Source organism: Scophthalmus maximus, chromosome 2 (assembly GCF_022379125.1).
Source record: "Scophthalmus maximus strain ysfricsl-2021 chromosome 2, ASM2237912v1, whole genome shotgun sequence".
Classification (NCBI taxonomy): Eukaryota; Metazoa; Chordata; class Actinopteri; order Pleuronectiformes; family Scophthalmidae; genus Scophthalmus; species Scophthalmus maximus.
This window is the reverse complement of record NC_061516.1, coordinates 3,752,501-3,776,780: the sequence shown is the minus strand read 5'-3', so window position 1 is coordinate 3,776,780 and position 24,280 is coordinate 3,752,501. Positions and strand designations below refer to the sequence as shown.

The window sequence follows — 24,280 nt, the reverse complement described above, 5'->3', positions numbered from 1 at the left end:
AGGGTCCCCACATGTCAAATATGAGCATTTGTGGAATGAATAATCCACCGTTTCTTATGGAAAACATCAATTTATCATCGATGCATGAAATGCATTAGTCAGCTGAAGGAATATGAACAAAATATAAAAGAGTCCAATAAAATACATCATAAAATACAGAACACAATAAAGTATCAAAATGTAATGTCTTGTATGCATTTAAACATTTAATTTGAAAACAAATATAAATACAAATTGAAATACATTATACATGCATTATGACCCCTGTGATATGTTTATGGGTGTTCACATGAACAGACATCACTAAGGCCAGGCGTAGTTAAGACGAGTCGTCAGTTAGGTTGGTGCAACCGATGTAAGGGACTCTAATTCTAAAGACTGGTCTTAACTAAGACGGTCTTAGCAGTTACCAGCCCCTGTACCCCACATCCTCTGAATTCCTCTGCACCATTTCTCTTATACCCAGCACAGCTGCCTTTTTCGTGGTTTTTTTATATTTACAAAACGCATTTGAAAAGTGATGAGAAATGGCTGCCGCACTTGCCATAGTTCAGCTCAGGGTAAAACCAACAGCGTGGACAAAGACAAATCACCACACACATTTGCGCATATGCCAGGGCGAAAGTAGGCTATAGCAAAAATCACGTGTAAAACAACAGCCAATTGCAAGGCCTGACTGAGTTGTAACCGATGACTTGTCTGTATTTTCAGCTCTTTGAGCAAAACGTTTAGCCTTTCAGCCATTAATATCTATGTACGCATTCCAGACTTATTCACAGAAATATACACACATTTGCAGATTAATTTACAGACACACAAATCAGATTGCACACACATGGATTGAGATACAGTTACACACACATACACACAGACAAACACACACATACACACAGACACACACACACACACACACATACATCACATTTATTATCATTCGAATTGCAGGATTAAACCGAATGTCAACATAACAAGGTGATATGTATGCATTTTAAAATAATTTTCATAAATTTTATTTTATTTAGATATAAAAGTGATGTAAAAAATGAGCCATGAGTGGAAAAACAAGTGGTTTGATCATATATTCAAATTATTTATTAGGAATAACCCCTTGAGATGAACCCATCTCTTTTTCAAGGGGGTCCTTAACAGCAGATTCATTTACGTGACTCTGACAGGTCTGGAAAACCCCTAAATTCTGTTCGTAATCGAAATCTCAAAATACAAGAAAATTCCTGAATGTGGGATTTTCTCCTAAATCAGTCTGCACAATTTTAGAACAAATCTATTCGTACCAACAGTTTTGGCATGTGGCCCATTTTGTCATCTGTAATGATCATCTGTTATGCCTCAGATGTGTTGGTTCAGTTCTGTGGTGGGTTACAGTTTTTATCTTTCCCGTAATAGTCTGTCAAATCGATAAGTGACCAGACCCCAGACCAGGCCCAAGAACCTAAGGGGTCAGAGCCACCGTCTAAGGCAACTGGGAACATTTCTTGATGGAAATGACAATAAAACAACAGCAAAGTGACATAAATCCATTACAAAGCAACACAGAAATGACCACAAAGAGACAAAAAATGATGAAAAAGTAATTCAAAGGGGCCACAGAGACAAGAAAAATGAAAATAATGAGAAGAAAATGGGACCACAAGGAGATACAAGTGATTACCAAGAGAGTCAAATGACCACAGAGACATTTCGCCTTTGTGTAATTTATTCCATTTCCCCTTTAATTTTTGTACATCATACAACATTTACTATTATCTATCAAGGATCCTCGTTCCTCGTACCACGGCAGTGACGTCACTCAAACAAATGGGACTTGTCTGCTCTTTTTCGCAGCTTTGGAAAGGTATACAAAGACGCCATGTCTTAAAAATATACAATACAGAGATTGATATTGGGCTATGTTTACAGTTGGAGATGTCCTTCAAACAATTTTACAGGTGACTCTTTAACAATAGTCATCTATGGGTAAAAGGCTGAGCACCATTTGTTATAATACTGTACACCCAAGCAATAGCTGCAGGGCTTTGTTGCCTTCTATTGATCAAACTGACAAGAGTTCTATTTTAAAAAGAAGTTAAACCCCAGTCCGATTACAAGGTACAGCTTTCGATCAGAAGTGTTTTAAGGGACTTTGGAGGCAGAAGTGATCTGGGGACCCCGCATTGAGCCATCATCATTCCAATATTCAAATGATTATTTTGTTATCAAAATTATAAACAACGTGCATACTGCGTATAGACATAAGTAATAGTCAAGTAATGAAATTCAAGTACAAACCCCCACCACCATCCCTGGGACATCTTACTTTTAGACGTTGTAGTTTTAGTCTTCAACTAAACCTCTTGAATTCCTTTAGACAGAAAGCTAGTACCATGGTGCCTCCTTGGGGTTTCTGACCATGGTGTATTTGCAGACTCCTCTATATAGTTGATCAAAGAATTAAGGGGGGTCCTCGCAAAATCACAAAATGTAATCAGCCTTTCTCGGGGGCCCTCTCTCAGATTGGGGCCCCAGACAAAATGCCTGCTTTGCCTACTCTGTTGCCACGCCCCAGCTTTAGATCATATCACTTGATCTTCACCATTCTTACTTATTTTCTCAGCAAAATAAAAACACTTCTCATCCATGTTAGCTGAGAAAGTGATCGTTTAAGATTCATTCTTAACCTTGGAAAGGCATTTTGCCTCTTTGTCTGTATCCAAGGTGAACCTCCTTCATGGAAACATGTCTCATCAAGATCATATGCAGCAATAAATCTGAAGTAATGATCTGTGTTATGCACAAGCTGAGGAAAAGAAAGAAAAGAACCGAAAATACCAAGCCTCAGAGGTGGGACGTGAAGGGGACATGACGTAGAATCCCCGCGACGCACATGTGAGCGTGTAGAGCGGAGGAGCCATGGCTGACGAGAGGTTGCAGTTTCACGAAATGGGCATAGACGACCGTCTTCTCAAGGTAACAAAACCTCTGACACGGTCCGGGAATATTAAAGGATCCGCGGGGGAAATGCTGAAGCGGCACATGTATGTTAAAAAGTGTTCAAACCGGAAACTCGACGTAAAAAAACCCGATCACGGCCGCGGTAACGTGTGAGCAGGCTGGTGTTTGGTCATCCACTACACATGTTAATATACCTGGGAAAAAGGCTGCAGTCAAAAGTCGAGTAACCCACAGAAAAGCATTTGATCGGCCTCTATTTCGACAATCGAAACTTTAAATAGCTGCTTTCCACTTCTCTAATAGTCTGTTGGTTGGACAAGTCGACTCGGAAATGTTTGCTTGCCCACGAGCTGTAATTCTGCTGTCATCGCTTACTTAAAGTGAAAGGATATAAATCAACCCACTGCAGCAAACGGACATTATAATAACAGCCACTTATTATCAACAAATTCGAGACTATGAAAGGGAAACGACCCTTAAAATCCATCACGATCCCCCTTCATGGAATGTGGGTGCATCGTAAACATATTGTGTGGACTACATAGAGACTGATGCTGCTGAAAAAGACCTTACCTGCCTCAGTTATTCTTTTTTAATTAGATGTTTTTCTATTTGTAAAAGTTGATAAAAGTACCAGATCATTAAGCGCTGAAGAAAATGTTCATCGTAATTTCTGTTTGCTGCAGGCTGCATTTCTAAATCCCTAAATCCTTCTGCTGTAGTATGTAAAGATAGATGCTTAGAGAAAGACTCTTCTGACCATATGGATAAACACGTTAGTAAGTCTTTATTATTAACTTTAAGATCTCAGATGCTGCAACTGTATTTAACTGAAAATAGCATCGTGTTCTTTCCCCTTTTTTAAAAGAATGCCAACTAAATATTAAAATATTATTTGGAAAGAAAAGTAGAAAAATATTGGAAATATGCATCGGTGTTTGCCAACATGACTATTCGTTCTTATTCAACAACAGACGTTAGAAGAGACTTTGAGGACCAGAACTGTTAAACCGCACCAACAGGGCATTGTTTGTTGTGCCCTTTGGACTCATTCCCTGTTACTGTGGTGATCCAGGCAGTTGCAGATCTGGGTTGGTCCCAGCCTACCCTGATCCAAGAGAAGGCCATCCCTTTGGCTCTGGAGGGGAAAGACCTTCTGGCTCGAGCCCGGACGGGATCTGGGAAGACGGCTGCTTATGCTGTACCTGTCGCACAGCGCATCCTCACCTCCAAACAGGTGAGTGCAAAAGAAATGATGACTATTCATCAAAGTGGATTCAGGTGGATCCCTGCTCTGTGCTGACACTATCCTGGAACGTGCGTTTTTGTTGCAAACTGGGCATAAATTACAAATGAGAACTAGATTATAAAAAAAAGTCCAGTGCTTAGGGGTAATGTGTATTGATGTGACAGGTGGTCCGGTTCAAGCGGTTCAGAATCTTCCCTCGTGCACGCCACAGAGCTGCTTTGTGCTGGTCCCGTTGCTCCTTTTGGTCAATTACTTCAGTGTGTTGTGTTCTGTTGTTGTCTTCAGAGCGTTCGTGAGCAGGACGTGAGGGCTCTGATCCTCGTTCCAACCAAAGAGCTGGGTCGGCAGGTGCAGGCCATGATGAAACAGTTGACGGCGTACTGCTCGAGGGACGTGCGAGTGGCTGACATCTCTGGCAAGGCTGACCTGTCAGCGCAGAGGTCAGTTTGCTCGGACACTTCACTACAGTTTTCTTTTGTGCATTTCTAATATTTAAATGCACAATGGTTTCATATCACCAGAGCAAAATTGCAAGGGGAGATGAATACAAATATTGTTAAAATCTCGAACATATTACTGGAATGGAGACATCAAAAGTTACATTAGGATGGAGCCGTGGAGGATGTCACAGTTAATCCAACATAAAATAATATGTAGAGTTAGTAGTGTTTTTTTTTGTCTGCCTATGGTTAGTGAAATGGAATAATTTAGAGTCCTGTTCGCCAGACTCAGATGAAGTGGAATAATTGATGGAGTGGATGCTGATTCAGCAGAAGTATTTATTATAAGAGTTCAATATTAAGGAGACTTCCAGTTAGCTAGTCTGCCCATCCCCAGTCTCTGTAGTGTATTTAGTTTAGAGTAATGTCGTAATCTCCCCGCGACTGTGCCGCCTCGAGTGAGACATCAGCTGCTCAATGATTGTTTAGGCTTGCCATAGATGAAATGACCTTTCTTGGTGCCTGAGAAGACTCGTCTAACAGTTTCTCAGGGAGTATAGACGAAAATTCCTCAACATTTAGGATTTTGCGTCATTATTATTTTTGCGTGTATGTTGTAGGCCGATTTTACAATTATCAAAACCAAAATGACTGCTGTTCCACTCTGAAAAACTGTAAATGAGGTTTTATATTGGCTGCTACTCTCCGGACAGACCCATCTTAATGGAGAAGCCTGACGTGGTCGTGGGGACGCCATCCCGCGTGCTGGCCCACCTCAACGCACAAAACTTGGTCCTGCATTCGTCACTTGAGATGCTGGTGGTGGACGAGGCCGACTTGCTCTTCTCTTTCGGATTCGAGGCTGACCTGAAGAACCTGTTGTGGTGAGGCTTGACATGTGACCCCCTGTCATGACCTGAGGGTAGATATGAGAATGTTTTCATTTCAACATGAACAGTCAATCTGGTCACGACACAGAATTACCTTGGGGGTGGGGGGGTTACTGACCCAAAGTAAAAAAATAAACAACCTCTTGTTTGGAATGAGGGTCATTTAGAGCAGAGTGCGTAACAGTCCAGATGGTTAAAAGACTTCATGTTCAATCCCCGGCTCCACCAGTCTGAATGCAGAAACCTGAATTGCCCCTGGCGACTGTGCTGGCATTGTGTGGTAGAAAAAGTACTGTGCATAGAACCACTGTATGAATGTGTGCGAATGTGACTTCTTGTGTTAAGTGCTTTGATTGGTAGATAAGACTAGAAAGGCGCCATATAAATACAGTACATTTAATATTTACAGTCTTTAAAGTTGTAGTTGTTTAAACATCTAACAGTCACAGAACAATGTTGTCTTGTTTCTTTCCAACTGATGAGTTGATTTCTAATATTCACTCCTCTCTGCTGCTTCTGCCTTCTGCATTTTCTAAAAAACATGGAGTGTTTCTTTTCAAACCAGCCTCTTGTTTGTTGTGTCACAGTCATTTGCCGAAGATCTACCAGTCGTTCCTGATGTCTGCTACTCTCAGCGAGGACGTTCAGGCCTTGAAGGAGCTGCTGCTACACAATCCTGTAATGTCGCATTCATGGCCTCTGCATGTCAGTCATAGCTGGCAGTGCACCCAGTTACAGAGTGTGTGTTTTTGGACTTGAGTTTTGTCTGATGTGTGCTCTCTCCCCCTCTGTCAGGTCATCCTGAAGCTGCAGGGCTCTCAGCTCCCAGACAGCAGCCAGCTGCAGCAGTACAGCATCAACTGTGAGGAGGAGGACAAGTTCCTGCTCATCTACACGCTGCTGAAGCTGCGACTGGTTCAGGGAAAAACGCTGGTGTTTGTGGGAGCAGTGGAAAGATGTTACAGACTCAAGCTGTTCCTGGAACAGTTTGGTATTCCCGCCTGCGTGCTCAACTCTGAGCTGCCTGTTCAGTCCAGGTGAGGGAGGAGTGCAGATGACGGTGTGGAAAGATGTCTATTTTAATAGGGGAACACATTGTTTTTCCCTCTTTTTTTTCGACAGCTTGTCTCACAGTTTATATACTCGGCTCCATTACTAACCACAGATACATTTTGATCCAGAAATGTTATTTATTATTCAAATTTCAACCAAATTTAAAGAAAATAGGGTTATCAATCACTGCATCATTTAAGGTCCATTGGGTGTGGGGTCTTCTGACGATTGTCAGTTCCTGTCTGGGAAGAACTGCCAACCTGCACGCATTTTTCTTAGCAGGCACGCATTTTGACAAAGTATGCTGGTACAATACAAAAGCTAGTGACGCCTTTGAATTTAATCATATCATCTCTGGTTTAATTGTGAACGTGCAGTACTCAAGTCTAACAGCAAGAGGGCAGTAGCGTCCTGCTGCCAAAAGTAAAATAAGAAAAGTGCGACCAATCATGAGTTCATTCCACCAAGTGGCGATTATTGGCAAATCATAATGACAATCATTTCAAGCAGTGTTTCCCATACAACGGTTTGGGGATTATTTTGTGGTTTTCACCGTCAAAGACACGTTTTTGGCCATAACTCAAGAATAAATGATCATGCTGCCCACGACAAATGTCTAATAGGATAAAAATGATGAAATAATAACACTTAATATCCAAAAGGTCAAAGGTCAGCTTCATGGTTACATCAGTGTTTTACAAAAACCCTTTACTTGGCCAATATTTAACATTATGACTCAGGAACAGAAGGGGACATTGTGAACAATATGTCCTGCAGCGTGGGAAAGACATCAAGACGGCAGCAACCATAGTTTGGCTCATGCTGTTTTTGTTTTTTTTCTAGACAGGAGGGAATGGAAATTCATAAAAACAACCTGATATATCAGTGTGAGAGGGTTTTTTTAAAAACGTTTTGGGGGTAAACAATGTTAAACAAAATATTAGGCATAGCAGATTATTTTTTAATATACTTAAAAACTTGACTAGAGGGGTTCTTTAAGTAATTTGAGGCTGGCTTGGTAAACCTCATCAGATTCGGAACGACATTCGTTTTTATGTTATGTTTTATGTAGTAAACTACTTTAATGGGATTCAACAGTGAAGGATATGTAGGAATTTAGATGGCTGTAAAGTAGCAGTTTCCAATGCAAATTGTCAGTTGCCTTTCTTCATCTTCTTGTGTCCCACCACTCTCCACTGCAGGTGCCACATCATCACCCAGTTCAACCAGGGATTTTATGACTACATCATTGCTGCAGATGAACAGAGTTTGGCTGATCCCTCTGCGGCTCCACAGATGAGTGCAGTTAAAGGGAAGAAGAAAAAGACCACAGAGGGCGGAGGAAAGTGAGTCTGCTTTCAGATAATCAAATCGCGGGCTACACCCATAGTAACGCACATGTTTTAATTTTTAAAGAATGATCTCTGTTCACACAAGTCTTTTAGCTCCATATCTGAAGTAATCTCATTCCATTCTAACACACCTGAAAAAGCCTATCACATGACCATTCATGTACGCTGGGCATGTGCGTGCTGGTGTTGACTGGAAGCAGATTGTCTACTCTGCAGTTGGTTGCTTAGTTACACAAAATACTAATAAGAAACAGCGATGGTGAAATGTAAGAGCATGGATTAATTTTCTTGGAGCGTTGACTAGGTGGAACTGTTACTGATAGTAAGTGTTTGCCACGTTTTGCAGGAAGCAAATGTGTGACTCATCCTTTCCAAACCTCTCCCTCTTTGCACGTCCATACTACAACACAGCCTCGAGTTTTTAAATTAAAATGGGACCAGGATAAAACGAAAACATATTTTGGATGTAGCTGCAGGCTCTCCAGATGTAATGTTCATGTGACGTTCTGACTGTGGTCACATGTTGACCCTGATTTTTGTGTCAATTGATGTATTTAAAGGGCGAAGGACAAGGAGTATGGTGTCTCCAGAGGTGTGGACTTCCAAAACGTCGCCAATGTCATAAACTTCGATTTTCCCACGACGGTAGAGTCCTACATTCATCGAGTTGGACGGTAAGCCGTGTTTTCCGTTCAGTCACAATGCACTGCACTGATAACACATGCAGTATGATTAACCCTGACTGTCACTCTGTTTCATTTTGTAAGAACGGCGAGAGCAGACAACCCAGGCACAGCTCTGTCGTTCATCTCTCACACTGAGCTGGGTTTGTTGTCGGAAGTGGAGGAGGCTCTTATAGGAGGTAATATTTAATTGGATTTCCTTTTTTTTGTCATCTTTGTCAGCACTCTTTGACTAAAACTGATTCTGTTGGCATAATCATGTGAGTTCATTATTAATGAGAGATTAACGTGTTATGTTTAATTTTCTTAAGATAAAGCTGATTCTGTTCTGAAACCTTACAAGTTTAAGATGGAAGAGATTGAAGGCTTCAGGTACAGGTGCAGGGTAAGTACCTCACCACAGATGCTCATTAAAGTCAAGAACACATTTTCATAATCATAATAATAATGATACCACACATGGGCAGCAGTATGGACTAAGGTTTGCTCTGAAAGGTACAAGGCTTGTAGTTTAGTCTGTAAATCCCAGGTTCAAACACCGTTGTTGTGATCTTCATAAATGTGGCAATTCGATACACACTTAAAATGTCATTCTATCCGTTTGGGGGCTGTAAGGTTCAGGATGATGACTCTGTTTTGTTTGTATGTAGGACGCCATGCGTTCAGTGACAAAGCAGGCAGTGAAGGAGGCCAGGCTGAAGGAGATCAAACAGGAGCTGCTTAATTCAGAAAAACTCAAAGTGAGTGACGGTCACTAATCTGAATATGTTTAGATTTGTGTGTGTGTGTGTGTGTGTGTGTGTGTGTGTGTGTGTGTGTGTGTGTGTGTGTGTGTGTGTGTGTGTGTGTGTGTGTGTGTGTGTGTGTGTGTGTGTGTGTGTGTGTGTGTGTGTGTGTGTGTGTGTGTGTGTGTGTGTGTGTGTGTGTGTATATATATATTAGGGGTGTAATGGTTCACAAAATTCACGTTTTGGTTTGTTACAATAAAGTGGTGTCACAGTTCGGTACGTTTTCGATACAGCAAAAAAAGTAAGAATGCCAGAGAAATGTCCTTGATATTTTTAATTTATTAAAACTGACTTTGAACAATGGCCCGTATTCTGGGATGTCTTCTTAGCAGTATACAAAACAAAAGCAGATATTTTTTATAAAAATATTATTATCAGTAGTATTGTAGTAGTTATGAACAAATACAAACAAAATCTGTTTATTTATGGAACTCAGTTTTTTTTTTCCAGAAGAAAGATTAGAATATTCACATTTTCTGTAAAAATCACAGATCTGTTCGATGTGACAAAGTCCCCTCCAGTGGTAAAGACCCTCTCACTAGGGACAGTCGTTCACAGACAAGTGACGCTGTGCGGTAATGTACTGTCTGGTAGTCAGAGCGAGCGACTCTCTGTTTGGGCTTTTGTTTTATTTATACAAAGCAAGAATCCGCAGCTATAAATGTACCAATCGCCGCCGTTATTTATTTTTTCCCGGTTTGAATCAGTTGAACGGCTACCTAAATGCTGATGACATGCCGGGTGATGTCGGTGTAAGTGAGTTGACATGAGACACTGAGACAGATGCGACATACCGTTGTCTTAATGGCAATACTGTCCATATTGCAACGAGCTAGCTCAGCGTGGCTCAGCCTCCCGGAGTCTGGAGAACTGGAGAGCAATGTCTTTCCTTGGCAGAGGGGAGGAGCAGACAACCCACTGACGCTGTCGGTTATGTAGTGTGGGCTGCCTCGTTGAGCGCAGTGGCTCTGAGAACATTGTATTTCACACAATTTAAACTTTATCTAGGATTACAACGAATCGTTCGGTTCATAACTTGTGTCGAACCGAAAGCCCCGTACCCGAACGGTCCAATACAAATACGTGTATCGTTACACCCCCTAATTGTGTAAAATACACTGTGTGAGTGTGTAAATGACTGGATGTTACTGCTCTCTCTCAGACATATTTTGAGGATAACCCCAGAGATCTGCAGCTGCTCAGACATGACAAAGACCTCCATCCTGCTGTCGTCAAACCCCACCTGAAGAACATACCCGAGTACCTCGGTAACACACACACACACACACACACACACACACACACACACACACACACACACACACACACACACACACACACACACACACACACACACACACACACACACACACACCATCCATCATTGTCCCAAAGTTGTCCCCTTGTTGGTAATTATGGTCATCTACACCAATTTCCTCCAGTTCCTGAGACACTGAGGGATGTGGTGAACCCCCTGGTCAGTAGGAAGAGGAGGAGGATGAAGAAGGAAAAATCTAAACCTGAAGGAGTTGTCAAGACCAGTTTCAAGGTGAGACTCTGTTCCAACTGACAGAATGACAAATGGGTAACACGGGGAAAATGTTTTAGAACTCTCTCACTTGCAATGACTGAGCATCCTCACCAGTTTGAAGTAAATATTGAAATAAAAACAAAATATCAACTGTACAGTTACAATTTTAGCACCTATGAAATGAAATGAAATCTCTTGCTCAGAAAAGTAATGATATTGTCCATTAGCGGGGGCTTATGACTTGAGGTGTATATATTTTTCCACATGGTGACGTATTTTTACATTTATATCTAATGATTTAGACCCTGTTTGGATACACAGTTAAATCATTTATGTAGTTGTTTTTACGCAAACATGGCAAAAAAAAATTCACGCTCAACTGTACAGTGAATGACTGACTTTTTATTTTGAGAAAACTAAACATTCTAAAACGTCCATGTGGACTCCCAGAAATATTTTTTGACTTTATATAAACCAAATGATTAATCAAATAATGAATAGATTAGATCTATAATTGTAATTATTGTTTGCTGCAGCACTATCATCTGTTCAACTGGTCTTGTTGGTGTGTGTCCATAAATAGTTTTGGTTTCTTTGTCTGTGTTGATCATTTACAAAGAACAATTTGTATTATATATTGAAACACACATGCTGAGAAATTTCATAGGTTTAACTGAAACCATTCATAAGATGTTAGCCACAACATTATATCTTCTTTTTGCAGAGGAACATGAAGGGGACGAACCCACTGAAGAGTTTCAAATACAGCGGCGGGAGAGGCAAGAAGGGCAAAACAGTCCAATCATAGCTGCGACTGTAGAACACATGAACATGTATCAGTCCTGGATGGTGGAACTTTGCAGAGACATTGAACAGAAGGACGGTTTGGTCTCCACGTTTGCCCAGGTGAGACAGACCTTTTGGACTTGCATTAGAAGCTCCGCGAGTCACAGACAAAATGGATTTATGCCTACTCATGTGGACAGAAGAAAATATACAAAATATCAGTTTGAATCTGGATTTTGTTAAATTCACTCATGACTGAGGGCAAAATGAGACAGTTAGAGGAATAAAGTATCCATCTCATCTTTGTAATATGTTAATTAAAATAAAGTGAATTCCCCCCAAAAAACTGTGTATTTGTATCATAGTTCTACTGGATCACAGAGCTGTCAATCAAACTTTATTTGTTCAAATGGATTTACAGATGACTGATTTAAGACTGATAATAAGACAGAATTGTATAAAAAAACTTAGTGATGTGAAGTGAAAACTGTATAAAATGGATAAAAAAGACAGATCAAATAAGATGATGGCAATAAATTACAATAAAATGGAGGTTAAAGCTATGATGATAATAATATTGATAATAATGATGATAGACTAAGACTCAGCCTTTTTCAGGAGGAGCTTAAGACCCTCCCTCTGGCTGCCATTGGCTGAATTTAACTTAACTGAAGAAGAGCCGCAGGTGTCGAGTCAGTATTGCGATCTGGATCGGGACCTTGTTCTTCACGGTTGAAAGTGAACGCATCGCCAGCAAATTGCCGAGAAACACAACACATTCGGACAAGATTTTCAAAATAACCCCAATCCGGACGGGCTTCAGCACCTTTGAGAGCAAACTTTGCAAATTATAAGAAATGGAAGAGGTTTTATAGCCTACTGAAGATGCAGTAAATATATGTTTATAATCAGCAAATGTCTTGTTTATTGTTCCTAGCTGTAACTTTCTCCAAGCAAAACATTTCTGTAGTATATGTTTTTTTTTCTTGTTAACATGCTTTTTTCTATATGTATTTTACTTTACATTGATATTGTATTTACTTTGCATTTTTTCACTCAGTTTTTGCTGTCTTTTGTCAAAGTGTCAGTATTTTTTTTCTTTTTGATTATTTCTGCTGAGTTTGGAATACAGTGTTGAGCGTAAATGATTATTTCTTTGAGCATATCCATCCAGATGTAAATTTTCCTCCTTAAGAACAGAGCCGTCCTGACATAAGACACACAGTAACATCTTGACACAACAGACTTGTAGATTTGTTTTAGTTTAATCACTTACTGAATCACAAAGGCACTACTGTATTATCGGAACCTGTTGATTGTCTAATGGTTGGAGTCTGCTGTAATTCTATTAAATCTTGTGGGTGTTGAATTGTGTGATTCAAGGTGAAGTGTCTGTCTAAAATGCATTAGCGATGGCAATGTTACTACAGTTCATGTAGGATTTCCAGTGTAGATTCCTTTATATAGATACCAGGATTGTTCCTATATACCTTCTAGTTGCAGAGATAGGTACTCCATTCATGTCAGCAGTTAGAGCAGGTCGGTGGTTCCATCCCCGGCAAGTGTCCTTGGTCAAGACACTAAATGTGCAATAAAACTTATAACGCGCAATATAAATACAATTATTTTACATGACAATGATCAGCTTCTATGAGTCGAGAGAGGAGTGGGGGGCTCTCTGCATTGTCATTTTATTTGATATTCACACTGATTACATCTGATCACATTTAATATTCATGAGCATGCACACCAGAGGAATCATTATCATCATCATTATAAGTATAATAAATCAATTAAATAAGACTCGGAAAACAGAAGCGTTCTCTTACTGTTACTCAGTTGCCTCCTGATCACTCCCTGAACCGAGGGTCTTATTAATCAATTACTGTGGACGTTACTAATAGTGTGAAGTTACATCCTAATTACTGGACATGGATTTTTATTGTGGTGTCTCTTAAGAGAGCGGTAATCCAATTAAAGCACTGATACTATTAGACCTCCTTCACTTTTTACTCCTAAAAAAACAAAAAAACAAAATATATATGTGTATATATATATATGTGTGTATATATATATATGTGTGTGTGTATATATATATATATGTGTATATATATATATGTGTGTATATGTATATATATGTGTGTATGTATGTATGTGTGTGTGTATATATATATATATATATATATATATATATATATATATATATATATATATATATATATATAAACTGAACACCGCCAGCCAGAGTGTCTCTCTGATAATAATCCACTCACCATCACAAAGATTTTTTTTCCCAGTTCCATGTTTTATTTGTTTACCTGTGGTGCTGAATTGTTTTAATATTCTTTTTCCCAATGTAAAGCACTTCTTGACTCTGCTCAGACAGGAGCTGTATAAGTGAAGTATATTATATTATGAAAACCCTTCAATAAATGCATGCTAAACATTTCACCACACTTAAAAACATCAGGCGAGCAGCATCGCAGCGTTAGGGATAATGACTTCATATGGCCATACATTTAATGCGAATGGCAGTACTGGGGAAAAAAATCAAATAAAAATCCACCAGTGTGCTTACAGCAGTGTACGCTGTGGTTCGGTATTGCACAAATCTTTTTTCTGTACTCTATTTTTTGGGTCATTAAACATTTGAAATAATGAAAATTTCTACGGTTTGTTATCTCAAATAAACATAATACAGAGCTACAGAGCCGAGAGTGAATTGATGCAGAGAACAACATCATTGTGACAGTCAGACTCTATATTGATCTATATTTACAGTAAGACAGCATATTCAGTAAATTAAATAGACGATTTCCTGGTCATCCTTGGTGGTCCGTCTGAATCAGTCTCTCCTTGTTTTTCTGCTCACGTGCTGTCAGACTCAAGCGCCCCACTCTCACAGACACAACACCTTGATGCAGAAGTCAGCACTGATCACACTAGTGTTCTGAATCCTGCCATACAATTCCGTTGTTGGATGTTGGCGCTCCCCTGAGGAGAGATTCATGTACACCACAAGGGTCTGAATATAGACAGTTGAGGGAACTGAGTTTCTTTCTCTTGGAAAGATTTTACAGTCTATAATGTCAGTGGAAATTGTTTGAATGGCTAAATCCCATATTTCATAGACTCAGTATATTCAATTTGGTCAATCTCTAGAACAATTAACCTTTTTGTTTTTTCCCACCAGAATTGTACCTGGCAGTTTGTACAGTGAAAACCCCCTATGTCCAATTTTAATTTATTTTTATTCTGCAGATAAATGTATCCGTTAGCCATACAGCTTATCCTTGAGTGTGGCAGAGTTTTGTCTGGGGCCAATAGATATGTGGGTTTTTTTTTTAAATGCTCTGCTTGGAATAATAGTTTGTGTTGTGGTGCGGGTTGTTAATGCATATTGTCACATGATACTTTATAATGAAAAAAAAAGAATGTAGTTGCTTAAAAGATTACGTATTCCTCTAGGGATTGATACTTTTGGCTAAATGATCCATTGAAAAAGATTAAATACTCTAAAAATGCACTTTGATGAACTCAAAAATACGATTAATGGAGCTCACAGACAACACAACTGACCTGTTAAGTTACTGAACTGTAAGAGTTTTTTTTAATTCAAAGAGTTAACAATTTGGATAATTTGCCTTTGGTATCAGGTGAAATGTTTCAGACCTCGTTATTTCTAAAACCCTGCATACAAATCCTTGATACATTGATAACCTTCATTTTTAATACACATAGCATCTCTTCTGGTCAAGTCTCTTCTTTAGGAATGTGACGCAAAAAGGTGCATTTTGAAATGCTCAAAGTAAACAACATAAGCGATCGACACCGACGCGGAGCCCGGCCAGCTCTGATTTGATTCTGAATGATTGAATTGATTAATCCTGTTTTGTCTCCGATTTTTGAAATGAAAATTGAAGAGCCATCTGATCTGTGCCCAGCAGTTTCTTAAAAAAAGTCATATTCTGTCATCATCCCCACCTGCATCCTCATAACTACACTATGACATGAACACAAAAAGGAGAGTTTTATGCACCCACAAAGCCCAGAAAAAAAGAAGCAGTGGAGTAAAGATCACCAGCATCTCAGTCCAAAAGGAAGGGGGAGAAAAAAAAAAAAAAAAAAGCACGATAATACCCAACTCACCGACGTATCAACTTGGAATGTCATGCAATTAAATACCATCTACAGCAAAATTGCAGTTAAGTCACCACGAAGAAACTGGAAGTTCATATAAACAGCAGTGATACTAGAAATTCAACCGTTGTCATCATCGTTCGACAGCTAATGTTTAGTACACAGAGAATTGGTTAAGAATGACAGTAACATCTTTGCATGCTGTACGGCTTTCACTGTCTCACAGAGGGGCCCGGTTAACACGCGGGGGCGTCGGTTTCGGGGTCAACTACACTCCCGAGACCAAACCCCCCCCCCCCCCCCAACTCTGTTCAGTAACAAAACAAAAGGGATAATTAAATACGCCCCCCCCCGGTCTCTCTGTGAGACGTGTAGCACTGTTCATTTCACACAGGCAGCTTTAGTCGTGCAGGGGAAAAAAAACAGCCACTGGCAATGAGAACAGCGGGTAGGAGTCATGCTCGTCATAAAAAAAAGGAGGAGACACCAGGAGGAAAGGTTTAGAATGACTAATAACTATACTGTACAGTTGAAAGAGCACAACGACAGACTGCGGCCGTAACAATACTGGAGGGAAGGAGACGAGAAGCGCTATGTTTGAGAGGGAACCTTCACTGGGAGGACGGGCGTCGTCCAGGGGCTCTGCAGTGTCGGACCGCAGCCGCGCGCCGATGAAAGAGTTTCCCCGCAGTGGCCCGACGGATATGCCCCCTGCTGTACTGTGGATTGTGGCAATGAGCGCGCCGCTGTCGCCGTCCGTCGTCGAGGTCGTGGGGAGACAGGGAGAGAGGAGAGCGAGGCGGGCTGCGCGGAGCGCAGGAGGTCTCTGACTCTGCAGACGCCTTTAAGTCGCCCTCCATCCACCCGCGCCCTCCGTCTCTCCCTTCCTCGCCGATCATCGACTCATCCCCGGTCCGCTCCTCTCTGCCTCCCTGTTCAAATTGTGTCTCGCAAACCTGAAAAAAAGAGACAATTTGTTTTTTAGTTTTTATATAATTTAGGGCTGAATTAAATAGTTTTTTTTTTAAAAAAGAAATGCCCATCAAGTGCAAAAAAAGCCCAAGGTGACGTCTACAAGTAGCTTCTTTTTCTTACCAACAGTCCAAGAGCCAAGCAGCCGAATGTTAACTTTTTTAGAAGCTGAAACATTTGGCATTTTGGCTTCTTTTAAATAACTAACCGTAATTTAGTTTAGTTAAGTTGCGGTCAAATATGACTATAACTGAGTTGTTCATCTGATACTTGTTTTTGTTTCAAATATTCATAGTATAATATATATATAAAAATATAAAAATATATAAATATTATTTTACAGAATATCTTGGTCTAAAAGAATGTTGTTGTTTTTCTAAATGTCCATCACAGTTTCACCAGAGCCCAAGATGGCGTCTTCAAATGTCATGTTTTCGGCCCAAGATTAAACAGTGAAGCTGATAAAACACAGTTCTTCATGTACATGCTAAAAAAAAAGCAAAAAAATCGCAAAAAACATTCCCTGAAGCCACGGTCCATGTACCTGATTGGTTAAATAGTCCACAGACACTCCAACCTGATATCTTTGTCAAAGGAGAAAACTTAAGGTGATGTCTGATTTGAGATATTTTTGGATCCTTCTAGCATAAATCTTAATAATGTTAGCAATGTTTTTTTGTTTTTTTTGTCTTATTGGATTTGTTCTAATCATCGGTTTACTGCACAGTTAGTTTGAATAGTATACATTGTACTGGTCTGGGTACTAGACCACATGTATTATCCATAGATACCCTATTTTTAATTACAGTGTACAGTATATTACATTTTAGGTTGCTTTTTACTCATTTACAGTGTTTTGTTGATTGGTCAATGAGCACCCTATCCCTATCAAATAAAATAAATAGATTAAATATATAAATGAATCAACAAATAATGGAGCAAATTCTCACTCACTCACAGAAGGTTAGATTAGTTAAATGTGGTATCACTTTTTTTTTCCCCAGATCCCAAATCTGACTCATGAATATATCAATACAATGAGTGCTCAGTAAACTGTGAAGATGTTTATTAATTGAACTGCTGAAATAAGCCTCTTGAGATGAGCATCTCATTTTCCAGGGGGTCCTAAAACGCAAAACAGTGCAGCACACATACACTCACACATGCACAGACAAAATCTGCCCACACGGTGGTTCCCAATGACGCCAGATACATACAGTAGATCGACGCAAACACCCATACAAAGCCATGTGCGTACATTAACATGCACCTACACATTAAAGAGGAAGGGAATATAAACAGCAGCAAGAGGAAGTTGCAAGAAACGACTTCATCACAGTCTGATGGAGATTTTAATCTTTGCAAAATTCAAGGAGACAAAGAAAAAGGATGCCTGGTTTGTCGTGTTTCGTTGTACCTCATCCCTGCAGCGGGGCAGCAGGAGCGCCTGAGCAGTGGAAGTGGACGTTTTGCCACCGGCTGTCCCGGCGGTGCCACACCCTGGTCTCCTCTGATTGGCTGGAGCGTGGGCGGCCCTGCCCGTCGACAAACTGTGTCAGGCGGATGTAGGCAATGCAGGCGGCCTCATCTCCGATCATGTGCACGTGAGGGTTGAGGATGGTGGTGTGGATGGGTTTGCTGTTCTTGGAGAGGACTGACGGGACAGACGAGAATCCAGACTCAGAACGTGGCTTTTAAGTTTGACCCGCAAACCCCGGGTCGGAAATTAGACAGATGTGAAACGTGGTCTTACGATTGTCAAAGTAAAATCTGTGGAAGTCCATTCCCTCCACCAGGTTGCCGAGCCCCTCGGGCTCAAACGAGGTCAGGCCAGGGTCGCAGATCTTCCTGTGAAAACAAGCAGGACGGGACCCTCAAATGTCGTGCTTTGTACTCGACGCGAAGTTTGCGACGTGGAACATATTTTGGGGATTTGGCGATTTCTGAAACCAGCACCAGATATCCGAAGATGAGACTGCAGCAACCTGCAGCCCGTTGAGCTCTCATTACTCGTCACAGAATGATTATTCTACGGAAAGGTGAGGGCGATTCTGGTTTGTTCTTTCACCAACTGTTTTTTGTTTTTTTTGTGTGTTCCCTTTAATTTCCACTCACTGTCTCACAGAGTGGATTTACTATCTCATAGCAGTGTGCAACTGAGAAGCTAATAATTTAGACCCGTCTCATCGATTTGAAGATTTAAAGATTGTGACCCACTGTCATAATTCAAATCTATTATGTCATACATTTTTTTAGTTAGTAAGTCAACATTCACAACATTAAGACTCAGTATATGAATAGTTTTGACTTGGTAACTGAGACTCATCACTAGTACTGTAGTTTGATTTTTCTATCAACCCCCAAACACACGCACGCTAGCACGCACGCACGAACACACACATACTGAATCTGCTAAGTATTATTTCAAATCGTGTGGAGAGACGGGGGGGGGGGGGGGGGGGGGGGGTTAAAACAATGACTGTAATTGCTCTTTAATCTTTCAAGACAAAGACAGGGCAGTCAGATTACTGGCTCTCTGTGGCTGATGGGATCGTACTTTTCCTGCAGCCGATGAGGCCCCATGATCATGGAAGAAGAAAGAGTGAGAGAGAAGTGGTGGACTCACGCGTAGGCCTCAAAGTCCCCGTTGTTGACAGCCTCGATGAGCTGCTCTGTGATCTTTATGATCTCTTGTTTGCGAGCTGCGGAGACGAAAACGTAGGCACTGTCAATCGATCAATTTGACTTTATTTGTATCGCACAATGTAGGTATTTGATAGAATGAAAAACAATAAAAACAATGCCCACCAGCCCTTCACCCGCCCCCATCCACGCAGAGAACAAACTAATAATAACAGGGACTGAGGAAGTTTGAAATGAGGAAACACCAAAGGCAGGTCCACAAAAAAAATACCAATGATTCAGATAAAATAGGTAGAAGAGTAAGTAAAACAGTTGAAGACAGATGAATAAACACAATAAATACAATTCAATCAAAAGCCAAACCACAAAGGTTGGTCCTTCCGTTAAAAAATCTCCACACTCTCCGCAGCCCTCAGGCCTTCACGTGAACCATCGTGACAAAGAGATGCCTTTTCCTTTAACTGGGGATTTACTTTAAAAGGCCAGGACCAGAGGAGCTGAGTTTAAGGGGACTCCCCGGTTTCTCACGTGATTGCTGCGAGAACAGTGTGACTGTGTCGCCCTCGCCCTGAAGCCCGCGGCACACTGATGCTCGCCCGTGCAGAGCTCCTTTGGCAAGGAACATTGGAAAATCACAGCTAGGACCGACACACCTAAGAGCTTGGTACCCATTGTCAGTCACCTCTCACTCTGTCCTCCGTGTCTCCCCCAGTGGAGTCTCCCCCATGCTGCCGCACGTGTAAAAAGACTACTTCCATGCAAGAAGAAGCGGGGTTTCCCTTGTCGCCCCCGCGGTAGCCCGAGTGAGCCGTGCCTACAGAGTCCCAAATGTCGTGTCCCGCCTCCGTCCTTCACCCATCATATCTCTCCTGTTTGCATGTGAGGCTGCTTGGGCTCATCAGGCTATTCTTGTCCCAGCTCTTCAGATCAGATTTACTGTGTCCTCCTCCCCTCACTTCCTCCCGACACTGCGCGGCAGGAAGGCTTAGTTGGCTCTGGTCGTGCCCTTCTCCCTCCCTCCCTCTTCTCTCTCTCCCTCTCCCCCTCCCGCCCTCTACTGACGATTCGGATCAACCATGTTGCCAAAGCAAAAGGTCACACATAAAAGAGTAGAATATATATTAGTAAGTAATTTTTTTTTTTAACAAAGAAGGAAAAATCTGTTTTACATTTAAATATGCCTTTTCTGTGACGAGCACATTTTCTCTGGTCGAATATGTGGAAGGAATCTGTAATCTGTAAATTTGTAAATATATATATATATAAAAAAAAGCAGCTGTCCTTTCCTCTTCTTTCCTCTCATTCTTTCTAATGGCGACCAATTTAAATAGAGACGTTATTGTCACTAAGTCTGTGTCTAGTTCCCATTTGTCTCTTTATGGGACGTCTTATTTTGGTTTAATACTGAAATTCTCTGTCCAGTAAGCATTCTGATTTACTTACTCATTTACTGGATTTCTTGTTTTCCACTGCTTGAACGTTCGTTATATTCGGAGACTATTTTCATAGTATCAATCCAACATGCAGTGTAGGTGATTTCCTCATTTGTTTCACTCCAGGTATTTTTTTTTTTCTAGGTGTGTAAACTTGGTACCTATTTTTTTTTGAAAAATAATATCTGCCCTTGTTCTTTTTTCTCATTCACATGCACACATAATGCACACATACAGAGACCGACTATGCAGAAAGTTACTCGAATGAAATTGGTGTTACAGCAAAAAGGTTGTGGGTCCACACCCTGGTTCGAACCACCCAGGGCCTTTCTGTGTGGACTTTGCATGTTCTCCCTGTGTAGGTGTTGGTTTTCTCCAGGTACTCTGGCTCTCCTCTCACAGTCCAAGGACATGCAGATTGGGATTAGGTTAACTGGACACCCTAAATTGATAGGTGTGAATGTGAGAGTGAATGATTGTCTCTGTATGTGGCCGTGACATCACCCAATGGCTTTGTAAAGTGCAATTTTAAAGCCTCCAGTTTAGCATTTTGTCCAGTTCCATTTTGAAACCTGAAGTAACCATATAACGGGAGTGTGGGACGAACCCTGACTGAGAGCTTGTCCACTGCACGTCCACACACACCTGCGAACATGCACCTATTGGACAGCACTAGCTGCCAATCACGCTGCATCCACGTTCCAACGCATACAGTGCATTATGGTCTATTTTACTCTCAATGAGACCATCATTTACAAAATGAACATCATGCTGTATTTTAGAAGACTCGAAACTAGAGATTGAGACCATAAACTCCTCAGGAAAGTGTTTACTGACGTTATAAAACGAGTCAGAAGCAGAGTCATGTTCTCATAGAAATCAACAGACTTCAGGCAACCAATGGAATCGCCCTCTGCTGGACATTCCAGAAAATACAGGCTTTAGGCAATTCCGCATTGGCTTCACTTTGCGGACCCGGTGACTACGTCCTTTCATATATACAGTCTATGAACCTGGCCCTGATTGTCCTCTTTTGTCTCAGATCACCTGCTCGTCTGCTCAGCTTGTCATGCTCAGCCAGCTCCCTCAGCCACACTGTTACCCGGACTAACTCTTACACACTCTGGTCAGTTTCCCCCTGGATTTTCCTTTCCCCGGACATTGGATTCCCCTTTCGCCTTCTTCGTTCATTCCCCACACTTAGGTTTGGTAGTTTTGGGTCTGATATTAACTTTTTGGGCTGGTTTAAAGGTCAGAGGTCAACAAAAATATTTTACAGAGATAGCTTTGTACTGTTCAGTGTAGAAATGCATTCACTTCTGCAACGAATAAAAAATGTGAAAATAAAGTGTGTATAACCTACCTTTCACATCTTCATCCTCAATAGTCGTGTTGCTGCTGTCTGATGATCCCTGTAAGGACAAACATTGTAATTACACTTTCAGATATGTATACACCTACAAATGCTGTTACACACACCCACACACACACACACACGCACACACACACACACACACACACGCATAAATGCATGCACACGTACACAAGAACTTAATTAAATCTACAACACGAAATCACCGTACCACCAAAAAATTGCCAAAGATACAGAACACAACAGCTGTGCGCGTGACTCGGCAGCACACCGGCACAATCCCGTCTGTGGATTGAGCCGGATCAGCAAAGACGGACACGGGTGGCTGCACAGCACACGACGTTTAGCCACCATTACACACAGTCTGAACAGTAGGAGGGGGTTTATCGGGTGGAGAGTCTTGCTCTGCCAGCCGCAGGGAGACTGAGCTCCATTTGGCTGAGCACAGAGGGGCAGTATAAGACAACGAAAAGCACCTCAAAGGAGTCACAGCTCCGGCTTCTCCCAATCTGTCGGCCTGTCTCATGCATAAACACACAAATAGGTGCGCACAGAAATACCCACTCAACAAAATACACACACCCAACAGGATTTTCCAAATAAAAGTACGGCTTCCCCCACACAGATAGGGAAACGAGGTGAAGACGACGGGTGACGAAATGAAAAAAAAAAGGGCCCGGAGTTAAGGGATGGAGGGACAGAGAGATGGGGGAGGGGGGGTGTACCTTGGTCCCATCTACTGGATTGTGGATCACAGTAGTCTGAGGCTCCTGGAGGAATAATGGAGACAAAGAAAGAAAGGATAGAAGGGAGGCGGGTCGGAGAGAAGAGAGTGGGTGGCGTGAATGAATGATTGAATGGGCGTGAGCAATAGCACGAGAAGAGGGAGAGGTGAGTGACATACTTTCATTTTGAGGAGAAGTTCTGAACAGTAAAGTGACGATCGTGAACAGTTAATGGTAGGGGGATGATTTTTCATCGTCTCAATGTCGCCAAATGAAGCCATCAGTCTTTGTGAGTGATCTGTGGCAATGTTCAACTCAACTATCTCTTCCACATCTGTTTATTGGCAAATTTGTCGGGTTGCCACATGTGTGTGACTATGTCTTGCATGACTCCCACATACGGGGAGGTACATACACGCAGTCGAGTGGGCGGCTGTGGCTCAGGAGGGAGCGTAGGGCATCCACCAACTGGAGGGTTGGTGGTTCGATTCCCCAAAAATGTCCTGGAGCAAAAACTCTGAACTCGTAATTGCGTCCGACTGCTGGGCCGGCAGCGTGTGAACGAGATGCATGACTGATGGACATAGCGCTGTGTAAATGTGTGCGTGAATGGCACTTTGAGTGGTCAATAAAACTAAGTGCTATATAAATACAGCCCATTTTCCATTTACGGTAAGTTCTGCACAGAGTTTTTAAATTATATGTCTGTTGTTTTTATCCCATAACAAGACCAAACAAGTATTATGTGTGTAGCTGCAGTCTGATTAATACTATTAATCTGAGCCACAGAGCTCCACTGGTTTCCACTTGTTACAGTGGGTGACATGTTCATCCCCATGAACACACACACTGTAGCTTATTTCAAATCACTGCCTCACACCCTGTCCTTGGCTAACACATTGTCGATTTTGGTCTTTCCCCTTTTTGTCTTTTAATCTACGATTAAAGACACAGTATATGAACGTTTCATTCTCATGTCAACGTGAAACAAACAGTTTAAGTTCCTACTGCGTGAGCAAAGTCTACGAATTGTGCATGGCGCAAAATACAATATTTGTCATATACTTTATATATTATATTCACTTCAATCAGACACTGGCAAATTTAGTTAGACATTTTGAGAAATGCACTTGTATCCTCGCTAAAGGTTGGACGAGAAGAATGATCACTGACCACATGTCAAGTATAGGCACGTGTAGATGGTCAGCTAAGCTTAGCATAAAGACTGGGAACAGGAGGAAAACGCTATCTGAGCTCCGTCTAAAAGGTATATC

General features: G+C 41.3%; 2 protein-coding genes across 11 annotated transcripts in view; one reads left to right on the top strand and one right to left on the bottom strand.

Moving 5' to 3' along the window:
- The first annotated feature begins 2,844 nt into the window (after positions 1–2,844).
- On the top strand, positions 2,845–13,090 carry ddx56 (DEAD (Asp-Glu-Ala-Asp) box helicase 56). Its single transcript, XM_035626666.2, has 14 exons — positions 2,845–2,964; positions 4,025–4,186; positions 4,484–4,638; positions 5,352–5,522; positions 6,116–6,206; positions 6,324–6,565; positions 7,784–7,927; positions 8,494–8,607; positions 8,701–8,795; positions 8,928–9,001; positions 9,267–9,356; positions 10,567–10,672; positions 10,847–10,953; positions 11,660–13,090. Exons 1-14 carry the CDS (start codon positions 2,908–2,910, stop codon positions 11,741–11,743), a joined length of 1,692 nt encoding a protein of 563 aa, XP_035482559.1. The 5' UTR covers positions 2,845–2,907; the 3' UTR covers positions 11,744–13,090.
- Positions 13,091–14,005: 915 nt separating this feature from the next.
- Positions 14,006–24,280, bottom strand: part of LOC118301077 (calcium/calmodulin-dependent protein kinase type II subunit beta) — a 46,667-nt gene continuing 36,392 nt past the window's right edge. For 6 of the 10 annotated variants that reach the window (XM_035626169.2, XM_047330250.1, XM_035626168.2 and 3 more), the window contains 6 exons: positions 23,007–23,051; positions 22,273–22,321; positions 19,460–19,535; positions 18,587–18,681; positions 18,251–18,487; positions 14,006–16,817 (listed from right to left, as the gene is read on the bottom strand). In XM_035626169.2, the coding sequence (XP_035482062.1) occupies positions 18,252–18,487; positions 18,587–18,681; positions 19,460–19,535; positions 22,273–22,321; positions 23,007–23,051 (501 nt within the window). In that variant the 3' untranslated portion in view covers positions 14,006–16,817; position 18,251. The remainder of the gene's footprint in view (positions 16,818–18,250; positions 18,488–18,586; positions 18,682–19,459; positions 19,536–22,272; positions 22,322–23,006; positions 23,052–24,280) is intronic. The other 4 variants (XM_035626171.2, XM_035626173.2, XM_035626172.2 and 1 more) reach the window with 1 other exon arrangement.